General features: G+C 36.9%; 2 protein-coding genes across 2 annotated transcripts; one reads left to right on the forward strand and one right to left on the reverse strand.

The window, feature by feature from the left end:
• Nucleotides 1-7,780: 7,780 nt before the first annotated feature.
• Nucleotides 7,781-8,814, forward strand: LOC148550713 (uncharacterized). The gene has a single exon (XM_088492445.1). The coding sequence runs from the start codon at nt 7,882-7,884 to the stop codon at nt 8,806-8,808; it is 927 nt and encodes a 308-aa protein (XP_088348571.1). The 5' UTR covers nt 7,781-7,881; the 3' UTR covers nt 8,809-8,814.
• Nucleotides 8,815-9,180: 366 nt separating this feature from the next.
• LOC107608098 (calmodulin-binding receptor-like cytoplasmic kinase 2) lies at nt 9,181-13,262 on the reverse strand. The gene is made up of 6 exons (XM_088492444.1): nt 12,864-13,262; nt 12,536-12,768; nt 12,110-12,272; nt 11,944-12,033; nt 11,482-11,777; nt 9,181-9,705 (listed from the first exon to the last, which is right to left on the reverse strand). Exons 1-6 carry the CDS (start codon nt 13,063-13,065, stop codon nt 9,367-9,369), a joined length of 1,323 nt encoding a protein of 440 aa, XP_088348570.1. The 5' UTR covers nt 13,066-13,262; the 3' UTR covers nt 9,181-9,366.
• Nucleotides 13,263-13,528: the final 266 nt, after the last annotated feature.

Here is a 13,528-nt window from a genome sequence, read left to right on the forward strand (position 1 = left end):
GATTTTTTATTTTTGCTAGATATATTTAAATGCTTTCTATGTTCCAAGTGTTTATATAGATGTAAGATTAAGCAAGATATATTAAGTATTTTCCGTGATTCGCACAGACAATGCATTTGGAACACCTAAATATAATAATTCATATAATTATATAAATTAACATTAAATTTAATATCATGTAATTATATAATATTTATAGCATTTTGAGAAAAATGAGATGTAAGCGTTCAAAATTTATTGGTGTTTTTAATGTTTGTGGTTTATATAAGTGTTTTTTTTTTCTATTATTATCTATAGGTGTTAAACATGTATGATTTTTGAACTCATAAAATTATTCAAATACAAATAAATTATGTAGTATCTCTTTTACCTATCCATTTTTTTATTTTTTAACTCATTGTGTTATTCAATCATATTAATGTAATATTGTGTATTAGACATTTCAAATGTAGAATGTGTTATTCTTTAGAAAATATATATAATGTTTAATAAATTAATTTTTTTGTATATATAACATTTAGTCAATAAAAAAATATAATATTTGCTATAATGCATAATTAAAACTAAATAATTAATTACATTCAACTTGACTTATAAATTTTTCTTTTTAGTATAATCTACTCATTAAATCATAAAGGAGATTGTCAAAAAAAAAAAAAAACGAAGACTATTTAGTTTTGTTAGATTTATTAAGTAGTAAGATTTTAAACATATAATACTTTAGTTATTTTTTTGTAAAATATGTATTGTATAAATTTATAATATGATATACTAACGGGGTATATATATAATTAATATGAATGCAATTTATTTTTATCTAGGTACCTCACCTTTTATTACATGATCATATTATGTATTATATCATGTATTTTTTTTTACTCAATTTTTATCAGATGATTATAATATGATATTAACCATGTGATCATTCAAATTTTTTTAATAGTTGTTAATAGATATTTAACAAATTGAGGATGTTTGTATATTCAAAATTATATTAACACATCTATTTGAGTTGAAGGTGGACATATTTAGGGATGTGTGAATTTAGATATTTTTATTCGTGTATTTTTTTTTTGCTAAACCTAATTTTTTTTCTATACAATGAACATGAAAAATTCTTTTTTGTTATGTAATATGACATAAAAAAATTTCTTAACATTAGTAATTAATATGTAAGAAATAATTTTAATTTTTTATTCCATAAAAAAATTGCGTATGTTAATTTAATTTGATTAATAGTTGACATTATATTATATGCATACATAATATATTTTTTGATTCCTATACTGAATATTTTCTATAAGATTAATGTATTTTTTACTGTATTGGACATTCTCCGTGCATCACACGGGTCATTTACTAGTGCTTATAATATTAAAGATGAATTACATGTCACATATCTTTTTTTTGAAGTAAAAAGTGCTCAACACAATAAGGTGGAGCAAAGGAATCAAGTAGCAGACAAATCAACATACAAAGTAGGATCAATGAACTTAAAAAGCAAAGTACTCTCTAGTTATCTTCGGCATTGCCATCAACAACCAAGAGGCTCACCACCAATCCACTCGTCGGAGAGCATAAATGACTTGTTTATAATTTCCACCACCCCTGATCCTTTATTATTGAAGACTCTATCATTCCTTTCTAGCCAAATTACCCAGATAACAGCAAAAAACCCAATCAACCACCGCTTCCCCTCATTCTTTCTTGGTGACCCATTCGTCCAGCTCTCAAAATGTTGTTTTAGTGTACCTGGCATAGTCCACGTCCTTCCAAGAGCGAATAGCCATGCACACCACACCTGCCATGTGATCTCACAACCAATAAATAGATGGGTAGCAGACTCAACAGACTTGCAGCATAAAACACACATATTATCATGCTGGTCAAGGACACCTAATCTGCAGAGTCTCTCTTTAGTATTCACCCTCTCAACCAAAACAAACCAAGAAAATAACTCAACCCTTGGCGGGACGAAACCCCTCCAAATAGCACTGGTGTAACTATAGCTCGTAATTTTCTTCAGGAGGACTGCTTCCTGCATCACCTGCACAAAGGATTTAGTAGAAAAAATCCCAGCTTTATCATATTTCCAAAACCACTCTGTCCTCCCTCCCAACTGTTAGGCTTATTGACTACAAGACTTCATGGAGTTGGTTTAAAAGGTCCAGCTCCCACTGAAATAATTTTCTCCTCCACTGGAAACTCCATATCCATTCTAGCACGTCCCAAAATCCGCAGTCCCCTATAACAGAATCTGTAAGGTTTGAGACCGAGAACAGCTAGGAAACATCTCTTTCAACCTACCACCCGGTAACCAGACATCCTCCCAGAATTTGATTGTTCTGCCATTCCCTACGTCCATAGATAAGCCTCTAATCATCTGTTCTTTAATTTGCAGCTCCCTGATCTGAAGTTGACAAATATCCCTCCAAGGACCCCCTCTTGTAGGAATAGGCTGACCACGTAGCATTGCTGAAGGATCCATGCTATTACAAGAGCATACTACTCTCTTCCATAAGGGGCAATCTTCCTTCGAAAATCTCCACCACCACTTAAACAGAAGAGTTGTATTCCTAATCACTGCATCTCCCACTCCCAAACCACCCGCCTTTCTAGGAGCCATCACTATCTCCCATTTCACTAGTGGCATCCCTATCTTCCCATCCTCTTTGCTCCATAAGAACCGTCTTTGTAATGAGATCAACTTTTCCGCTACTGCCTTTGGCATCTTGTATAAGCTGAGATAGTATATCGGGAGGCTATTGAGGACGGATTTGATTAGAACTAGCTTGCCCGCTTTATTGAGGGTCTTCGCCTTCCACAAGCTCAACTTTTCTTCCACCTTATCAATCACTGGTTTCCAAGTCTTCACTAACCTTGGGTTCGCTCCCAGAGAGATTCCAAGGTACCGGACTGGTAGAGAGGCTTCCTTACATCCCAACAACTGACACATCTGCCACGTCCAACGCTGTTCACAATTAACTGGGATGAAACTGGACTTCTCAAAATTAATACTCAACCCAGACATTAGCTCAAAGCAACGCAGTAGGCGCTTGTAATTTCTAATAGTCTCTTCCTCTGGGGGACAGAGCAGTATAGTATCATCCGCAAACTGTAAGTGCGACAACTGAATGTGATCTCGTCCTACCAAAAGCAGATTAATGCGCCCATTCGTCATTGCCTCTCTGATCATCCGATGAAGAACATCTACAACTAACACAAAAAGAAAGGGAGACAATGGATCTCCTTGTCGTAGACCCCTTTCCATTTTGAAGGGCTTAGAAGGGGACCCATTTATAAGCATCGACAAAGACGCAGAGCATACACACTCCTTAACCCAACCCCGCCACTTTTGGCCAAAACCCATCTTCTGCAGAACTATATCCACGAAACTCCATTTGACCCTATTATATGCCTTTTGAAAGTCCAGTTTAATTATCGCTGAGCTCCTTCTTCTTGCCTTAACCCACTGCACAGTTTCACAGGCTATCAAAGCTCCATCATGAATTTTCCTGCCTTGTACAAACGCACTCTGAGTCTCGCCTACTAAGCCTGACATCACATTTCGCATCCTCCGAACCAGCACCTTAGAGATAACCTTATACACACAACCCACCATACTAATTGGCCGGAGATCTTTGATTTTTGTAGCTCCAACAAACTTTGGTGCCAGAGCCACCCAAGTGATATTCGAATCCTTAGGTAGCCGAGCCGACCGAAAGAACCCCAGCACTGCTTCAGTGAATTCCTTCCCAACTTCATCCCAGCACTTCTTAATAAAGTTCATGTTATATCCATCACACCCTGGTGCCTTTGTTGACTCACAATCCCACACTGCATTCTTTATTTCTTCAGCAGTTGGCATCACCTCCAGCCTTATGGCCTCTTCCTCAGTTATCTGCCTTACCAGCCCATCCCGAAAGCCTATATTAGGTGAGGTCTCCTGATGGTACAAATCCTTATAAAAATCTCTTATAGCAACTTTAATTCGGGATTGATTCCTAATTAATCTGCCGTGGATTCTCAAGACATCAATCCGATTGTTCCTCCTCCTTGCCGAGGCTAGACTGTGAAAGTATCTAGTGTTTCTGTCCATCTCCCACATCTGCTTCCAATGAATCTCCTTCCTGATATACCATTTCTTACATGAGCTCACAAGCGCCTTCCTCCTTGCTTCCGCTGTTCCATCATACACTCCGTTACTCACCATATCATCGACTTTCCTAATCTCCTCTTCAAACATATTAATCCTCCTATCCATATCTCCAAAATTCTCTCTATGCCATCTGCTTAGTGGAATCTTCATAGCCTTAAGCTTGTTTAAGAATGGGGCCTCCCCTATGCTCATCCATTCCTCCTTCACCATCCTCAAGAACCCATCATGAGTAAACCAAGAATCCAGACTCCGAAAGGGCCTTGGCCCCCCTCCCATCCTTGTGACAGCCATAACCATCGGACAATGGTCTGATAATCCTCGTGTTCCTCCACGTAATCTTGTGTCAGGAAACTCTTCAAGTCACTCCACACTAACCAGTACTCTATCAATGCGACTACATGACTGGCCCCTGAACCATGTGAACTTACGATCAGATAGAGCGAGATCTACAAGCTCCATATCTTGTATCCAGGATTTTAAACTCCACTGCAGACACTGGCATGGACATAGTCCCTTTCCTCTCCTCTACGTGAATAATCTCATTGAAATCCCCCATAAAGTAAAACGGTACTTGACATAAACTTGAGATGAAACTCAGCTCCTCCCATACAACAAGTTTCTCATCTCTGATATGCTCGCCATACACTAAATAGAAAGCACACCGAAAATTATATTTAACCAGCACTCCATCCACACATAACCATCTAACTCCCTTATAACAGTTGTTCATGTTAAATACCATTTCATCCCACATCAGCAGTAGACCGCCAAAAGCACCTTCCGCTCCCATAAACTCCCACCCCACTACATCATTACCCCACAGTTGCACTACATCATATTTAGTCAGAACCTCTTTTTTTGTCTCTATCAAGCCTAACATATGCAAATTAAATTTTTTCCTAAAGTTCTTCACCATACTCAATTTTTCAATTCCCGCCAACCCCCTAACATTCCAGGAAAAAAAATCATTTTAAAAATTTGTACACACCTTGTTTCGATTTTTCGGACGACTTCGTCTAGCTTTCACTTTCTGTTTAGCCTGTTTTTTCTTTAGTGCTATGGCCTCATTCTGCTCCTGGAGTATCATCATAATATCATACCAGCTCCTCCGTTCGCCCCTTGTGGAGCCCAGCACACTGCGCCGGCGAGTTCGGCCCCCCCTCCCCAGCATAGATGTCGCTAAGTCTTCCTGCTTCACCGTTAGGCGCCCGACGTCCCAGCCCCTGGCATACTACCGCGTCATCTGGAATAGTCCCTTCCTCCGGCGAGAGAACAGAACAAGCTGACTGGCATCACCTCCTATTGCAAACGGCCGCGCCGCCCTCAAGGGTTTTGTCTGTTTCGTTCCTCGTAGCCCCTCCCTCAGAGTATTCAGGTCCGACCCTGTGAGTTCCCCGCTCCAGGATGCAAGCAGCCCAGTTCTGCTTCTGCCTTCCTCCACATCCATTTTATGGGCCTGAGTGTTTGAAGCCCATAGGATACTCCTTATCCTTGAATAAAAAATGATGGGCCTCAACTGTAGTAGGCCACGAACCAACCTCATTAGTGCCCCCAGATCTCCTAGCATTACTAGTAACCTCTGCCCCAGCATATGTTCGCCCACCAACGCAGTCGCATGACCAAGTTCTATCTGAATCAGTATCCGCATCATTAATGAGGGATCCCACCATGTCCGCCTGTGACAAATTGAAATCAAAGCCCTTAATTGTAGGCATTACCGGTTTAGAATTCAAAAATTCGTTATCCCACTCATTCAAATCTTTTGATGATATTACAACTTTACCCCTCAGCTGCACCTCCTCCCTTACCATCGGCAGCATCAACTCTGCCGCTGCATCCCCTCTGTCCAGCCGCCCTTGACAGTTATCAACAACAATCCTTGTGCTTCCCTTGCCAGCAGAACCTTCGCCGAGAGCCAGTCCTTGGTTCCATGTAACTTCAACTCTCCTTGCACTACTCAATGAGGCATAAGCCCCGCTCCCCACTTCGGAAACAAACACATCAAACCTAACCGTGCCTACGTGAATGCACACCTTCTCATGAATAACATCAAACCTTGGCGTATCAATTAGTACACGGCCCGCGCAAACCTTTACTACTTTAGGCCACTCCATTCGTGCTATGGTGTTCAATAGACGGAAGTCAATAGCTTGCCTAGTACTTCCAATAATACTCCGCTGCAACCAATCCCAGTTATTCTCAGCCACCGAAGCCTGAATTTCCCTTACCCCCGAGCCCTCGGAATCCTTCAGCAGATTACTTCCATGCGGATTATGTACATTATCCGGAGTTCTGAATCCACCCAGTTGACTCTCAGTCGGACCCGTTTTTATCCCTCGATCAACCACCCTACCTGCCATGGGAGACCCAAGTTCGACCTGAGTTTTCTCCACATCATCCCTCTTAGTATCTGGTCCTCTCTTTGTATCTGCACTTCCCGGTGGCCTCTTCCCTTTAGAGATGTCTCTCCTATACCTAGCCTCCCCTACAAAAATCTCCTTCCCCCGTAAGCATAAGCGATTCATTTCTGAAATTGCTTTCAAAGCTCCACCCTTCGTGGTATATCGGATGAATGCAAATAGGTATACCATCTCACTCTTCATCTTTCTGGATAAGTAAATGTCATTAATCCTCTCCGTCCATGAAAACAGCCCAAACAATTCCTGCTTCGATATGTCCCCCGGTAACCTGTCTACGAAAACGGTAAAAGAATCCTGTTCCAATCGAAGAAACTCTTCTCGGTTCCAAACCCTTAGATCTTTGCCTAGATACTGTTGTCGCAACTCACCCCGTCCGGTGGTTTCCCACCTCCCTCTCCACCTCTCTCTCTCCCTCATTTGAGCATTTACCGAAGAAACTTTGCCTAAATTCTATTCGGTTTGGTGTGTTAATATTCATTTTACATGTCACATATCTATTAAAGATCTATACTTCTGTATTATATATATATATAAAATATAAAAGAAAACTGATATACAAATTTTCTTTTTCAAAATATTCGTATATAATCTATAAACAAATATTTTGTTAAATCTAAGAGTTGAATCTACCATCTTTTCATTTTAGTATAACATACTTGATTTTAGTTAAGAGTTATAATGCTACACATCCAAAAAGGAAGTATAAGCAAAATCTAGGCATGTCCTTATTTTGTCCATATTAATTTTAATTGATGCAATAGCATCTATAATCTATAATTCTAACAAACTACCTTTGGACCTGGTAATTTTGGTGAACTAATATTCCTTATTTACTCCACTTTAACAGTTGTAAGAAGTTCTTTAGAAAGGTGGTTTATGCGCTTCTGTTCCTAATCTTTCGGACACACCTTCCCAGCCTCACACGATGGAGACTTTTTCTCCCAAGAAAAAAAACGAAAACAACCAACCTTCTTCTCTCCCCATTTCCCCTTCTTTGCCCCAAAAAGAAAAAATGACTAACAAACACGATCATCATCACCAACATTGTCGCCTCAACTTCAAAGTCCTTTCATGAAATTTCTGCATGTTTGTTAGTGCTGAATAATTAACCCCCATTACAAAACAAACAAATCTTGTAATACGTTGATCCTCGTTGGAAAAGAAAATCGCATCATTCATTCTTCGCAAAGGGGTGATGTGAAAACTAAGAAAAACAAAGAAAGAAGGATCTTGATGCACAAAACAAATAAAGATACGGCAGTCATAGCCTTGTTTTGAAGCCAAAAGGAGAGAAGAAACAGAATGGCTTTCCGTTCCTTTAGGGCGCAATCGGTTTCGAATCAAGGATCATACCCATCGGAGAAGACATCAGAAGAACCATTACCAAGCAAAGTGGCACAGAGCACCGTAACATGCTTCTACCAAACCAATGTGGCAGGGTATTGGCGAAACATCTCTATCTTGTGGTGCAAGAATCTCATGAACCATTCCTTACACATCACCGTCGATAGCCCCGGCGGCGATGCGCATTTCGGCTGCAAGATCGACGTCAAGCCATGGCATTTTTGGAGCAAGAAAGGCTACAAGACTTTCGACGTGGAAGGCCGTTCCGTCGAGGTCTATTGGGACCTCCGGTCGGCGAAATTCTCCGGCAGCCCCGAACCGAACAGCGATTACTACGTTGCGTTGATTTCCGAAGACGAGGTGGTTTTGTTGTTGGGAGACTACAAGAAGAAGGCATACAAGAGGACGAAGTCGCGGCCGGCGCTGGTGGAGGCAATGCTGCTTGTCAAGAAAGAGAATGTGTTCGCCCGGAAAAGTTTCGCCACCAAGGCGAGGTTCGATGAGAAGAGGAAAGACAGCGAAATCGTCGTCGACAGCTCCACCGGCGGTCCTAACGACCCCGAGATGTGGATCAGCATCGACGGCATCGTGCTCATCCACGTCAAGAATTTACAATGGAAGTTTAGAGGCAATCAGACCGTTATGGTTAACAAGCAGCCCATTCAGGTTTTTTGGGACGTTCATGATTGGTTGTTCTGTGGTGCTGCTGCTGGGCCTGGGCTTTTTATATTCAAGCCCGGCCCACCCGAGGCGGAGAGCGAGAAAGAAGGAAGCGCTGTTGAAGGTTGTGAGGGTAGTGATGATGGGAGTGTTGGGTATTATTCAACTCTCAATATTGCTACCTTTGAGTTCTGTCTTGTTCTATGTGCCTATAAAATTGAGTAATAGAGAGAGAGGAAAAGAGGGAGAGAGAGGGAGAGTGCAAATTAAAGATTGTAAATTTAATTAGTTTGTATTTATTGAGTTTATTCCGATGGATATAACTATTTTTATTGTTTGTTGCAAATTAAAAGCCCTTTTTTCTTTTAATCAAGCTACATGGTAATATATTTGTGTTCTCCCTTGTTCTGTGCTTGAAATAATTTTAGGCGATAGATAAGGTTCCCATGAAAAAGATTGCTGCTTTGTAATTGCTGTGTTTCTTCTTGGTTGATTCCAATCTCCCCAAAGAACCAACATATTATATATAAATAAAAGAAGGAACTCGAGATCACATCTGAGAATCAAATTTAAGAAGGAAAAAAAATGAAAAAATGATTTATTTATGTAAACTGGCAACAATGTGCTTTATAAAAGAATAAGTTCATCTAACACACCTCTCTTAGAATGTAAAATTCTTTTCACCGATGAAAAACCTGATTACCAATCAATAGATACAGATAAGACACATAGCATCCACCATAACAAAGTGTGGAAATATATTTAACAATCAATGAACAAATCTTATGAATGAATTTGGTTAGGTGCAGAAGCAAATTTATTGCTCTCATCATCCTCAATACCAAATACCGTTTGCAAATTCTTTCCTCTTTGAGGAAAATTTTCAGATTGGTGAGAAGGAAGAGGAGGAACATTAGAAGTGGCTTCATCTCTAAAGCTTTTCCTGATTCCCCATAGAACCTCTGCACAACTCTTCATTGATGGCCGCAATTCCCGCGAAGGTGCAAGGCATTGGAAGGCTAGTTTTAGAACCTTCTTCACTGCCTTGTTAGAGGCCGGGCTTCTTCGCATTCTCGGGTCCATTGCAAACACAGCATCCCCTTGTTTCAGCATCTTCATTGCCTGCATTAACCAAATTATATCTTACTAGGCAACTCATTTTCTTTGGAGTGTATGTTCTACCAATTTTGTTGTCATATCAAATATAAAATGGATTAAACTAGCTATTTGATCTTTCAAAGATACATGTAATATTGTAATAACAACATTTTGATCTTTGAAAGATTTGTGAATTTTGATATCAGGTTAGTCTTTGAAAATATAGGTTAATAGCCATCTGCAGTTTTTTTTTTTTTTTTACATTGATTTAACCCTTGAAATATGCATATGACCTCATTTTAATTTGGTTTTGTACATGCAAGATCACACAAATTTATGGATTTACAGAAAATAAATGACTAAATTGATGTTACACGTATTTTTTAAGAGAGAGACTTATTCACATGTATATCTTTTTTTAGGAATTAAATTAATGTCACAAATATTTCTGAACCTAACTGAAGTCAATATTAAAATAGGTGCATTCTATAGTGCCTATTTATATTTGTCTAACTTACTAAAAGAAGATAAAAATTAATATTTAAATTAAAAAATATAAAAATAAATAATTTTTTAATATTTAAAACTTACCATACAATGTAAGTTCGACAATTTCGACACCAAATTTATAGGCACTATAGAATTTGCCATTAAAATATAAGAGAAGTATATAATAAAATAGATTACTTAATAGCAATTATGATTATGATGGTGTCTAAAAAGTAGTGTCTAATATATTAAAAAAAAGTTTAAAATTAATATTTAATTTAAAAAATATAAAAATAAATAATTTTTTAATATTTAAAATTTATTATAAAAAACAAGTTAGACAAAAATTGAACACCAAATAATAGACACTATAGAATTCACCTTACTTAATTATCTATCTGCATAACTAATTCACTTTGCAAACTAACTAAAACCATAGCACTGCAGAAACATGATCAAAAGGTGCATCCATTTAGCAAGGAATACTTGTGGCAAATCCTTTATGAATTATAAAATTGGAAATGCAAGTGTGGTTATATCCTTCTTGAGTAATTCAATATGTTCAATAACAATGTGCATGCTTTGAATAACTTGATAATGCAAACAAATTGTTCTCTTTCTTCTAAGTTCTGGCTGAGTTATAGTTTACTTCCACATGAAGTAATTAAGGCAATAGTAATAAGGTTTAATTACTTTGTTGGTCTTTATAATTTTATCAAATTTTTAATTAAGTCCCTCTGTTTTTTTTATTGGATTCCTATACTGTTTTTAATTTTGTAATTAGATTCTTTTTATATCAAAAACGTTAAAATTAACCGAATATTTCTCTTAAATACATGCTGTCAAAGATTTAGCTACGCTTTTATTTATGAATACCTTTAATTTGTAAAAAAATATTCAGTTGAGGAGTGTTAGGGGCCAACAAATTTTGTGATTTGTATCTATCAATTAGCCATCATTGGTATTTTTAATAGTATGAGATTTCATCCAATGGTGTAGGATTACTCACTTTTCTTTCGTTAGTTAAGTGCTGGCCAAATTTTAATAAAAGTGCTGGTCTTCTAGATTTTCTCTATTCAGTTAATTCTAATATTTTTTATACTAGAAAGGACTAAATTATAAAATTAAAAATAATATAGAAACTCAATTAAAAGAAAAAAAATATAAGAATCTAACTAAAAATTTAGTAAAATTATAAAAAACAATAGAGTAATTAAAGCTAGTAATAATTGTTTGTAAGAATGCTTTTGAATACTTAGAAATTTTGAAGGGTGACATTGATCAAACAGAACGAATACTTGATATACTTACCCATCTGATTGTAACTCTCTCTTGGAGGGGTCTGTTGGGCTCGATGGGATGCCGTCCTGTCATCATTTCGACAAGCAAAACACCGAACGAATAAACGTCACTCTTATCAGTGAGTTGGTATGTTCTTAGGTACTCAGGATCCATGTAGCCAGCAGTTCCTTTAACTTGAGTTGAAATATGAGTTGCTGAAGGGTCATCAGACAAGCGTGCAAAACCAAAGTCTGCCACTTTGGCCCTTAAGTTCTCTGTGATTAGAATGTTTGATGCTTTTATGTCTCTATGAATAATTGGATTATCTGTCAATCAAACAATATCTCAGGTACTTCCATGTTGCCTGCTTTCACTTTTATATTCATACCAGGAGATAAAATACACAAGTAATTTGAATTTTAGACATAAATTTGTTTAGACTACTTTAGAGAATAAGAAAACATAAAAAAAAAAACAACACAATATTTCTACCTGTGTACATGTGAAGGTAAGTGATTGCGTGAGCCACATCAATTGCTACGTCTAGACGCTCAGCAATTTCTAGTCCATCCCCTTGAGTACCTGCATTGTTCATTCATTAATTTCACATCAACAAAGTGGTGGTTAAAATATCAATGTATTTGAACACAAGACTTACCATCTAGATGATCGCGAAGGGTCCCATTACCAACATACTCAACAACAATAATCTTCTCTTCTGCAAGCTCCAAATATCCATATAGCCGCACAAGATTCCGATGCTCAATCTTTGACAAGGTGTATATTTCATTCTTGAACTCGTACAAGTGTTTCGGTCCGTCCTATGAACAAACTCACTTAGTTTTCTTGTTAGAGATATAACTATTTATATATCTCTTCTTATTAGTTTAAGTTTTTTGAAAAAGTAATTTTATGACATGATATTAAAATTTCTGTAACGAAAAGTCTAGAGTTCGATTCTTGTTATATACTCTTTCTATCGGTTTAAACTTTTGGAGGAGTGGTTTTAACAAAAATTGTCAGAATCAAAGAATTTTCAGAGAATGGAAATAGCAGAAAGCAGGAGAATGACATGATCATGTACCTTCTTGGCGCGCTTCACGGCAACAAGAGTTCCGTCGTTAAGCTTACCTTTGTAAACTGTTCCAAATCCACCTTCTCCTATCTGATTCTCCGGGGAGAATCTTGACGTTGACTTGTAGATTTCTTCAAAGGTGAAGTTTCCAATCTCAAGTTGCCCACTTGCAGTTCTAGATGATGATGCATAGGAGTTAGAAAATTTCCATTTTGATGAACTTTTGGATGAGTCAATTGAAGCTGCAAAAATCGAAAGAATTCAACATCATGAAGCACAAAACCAAAGCTAAAAATTTCCGTTTATTTTATTTTATTTTTATTCATACTAGACTTACATGATACTCCTCTGACTTTTGATATGTTGTTTCTTTCATCAACTTTTGAGGGTGTCTTTCTTTTGCTTCCGGAGAGGAACAATGCAAAAACAGCTCTGAAAGCAGACTTGAAAGATTTCAAGAAAGAACGATCATTCTCTTTTCTTTGGCTATATTGATTATGCAAACTTTTATTGATGCTGCTTGAAGGTGATTTCTTCATTGGATGCTGCTATTGTCAAAGATCTTCAAGATCCAAATCATTTCTTTGTTTCTGTCTTAATTGAAAAGGGAGGTAGATATGCCTTCATTTAATTTGATTGTAACTAGTTATACTAATTTATTTCTACTCAGACCAATTCTTGAAACATTGAATTTTTTTGAATGGTCCAATGAAAATGAGGTGCCTGCAGATGTGGTAGTTAATTTTATCAAGTTAGCATTTGAATATTAATTAATTAAGTTTTAGTTTGGTAAAATTTATATTTTTTAAAAGTAGCTTATAAAAGCTAATTTTTAAAAGTTAGTTTTTTAAAAGTTGTAGTATTTGTGTTTGATAAATTAAATTAAAAATAATTTTTAATAAGTATCAGCAATAACAAGTGCGTTTGGTAAAATTTAAAAATACTATAATAGATATTAATATAAGAATTAAATTTAAATATTAATTAATGTACGAAGTTATA

The sequence above is a fragment of the Arachis ipaensis genome, chromosome B7, assembly GCF_059453495.1.
Source record: "Arachis ipaensis isolate K30076 ecotype BB chromosome B7, ASM5945349v1, whole genome shotgun sequence".
NCBI classification, from domain to species: Eukaryota; Viridiplantae; Streptophyta; class Magnoliopsida; order Fabales; family Fabaceae; genus Arachis; species Arachis ipaensis.

Coding starts and splice junctions, on each gene's coding strand:
- LOC148550713 (XM_088492445.1), top strand. CDS start 7,882: ATGGCTTTCCGTTCCTTTAGGGCGCAATCGGTTTCGAATCAAGGATCA.
- LOC107608098 (XM_088492444.1), bottom strand. CDS start 13,065: ATGAAGAAATCACCTTCAAGCAGCATCAATAAAAGTTTGCATAATCAA. Junction 12,034..12,109: donor CCTTCGCGATCATCTAGATG/GTAAGTCTTGTG, acceptor TGAACAATGCAG/GTACTCAAGGGGATGGACTA. Junction 11,778..11,943: donor TTACCTTCACATGTACACAG/GTAGAAATATTG, acceptor TTTGATTGACAG/ATAATCCAATTATTCATAGA.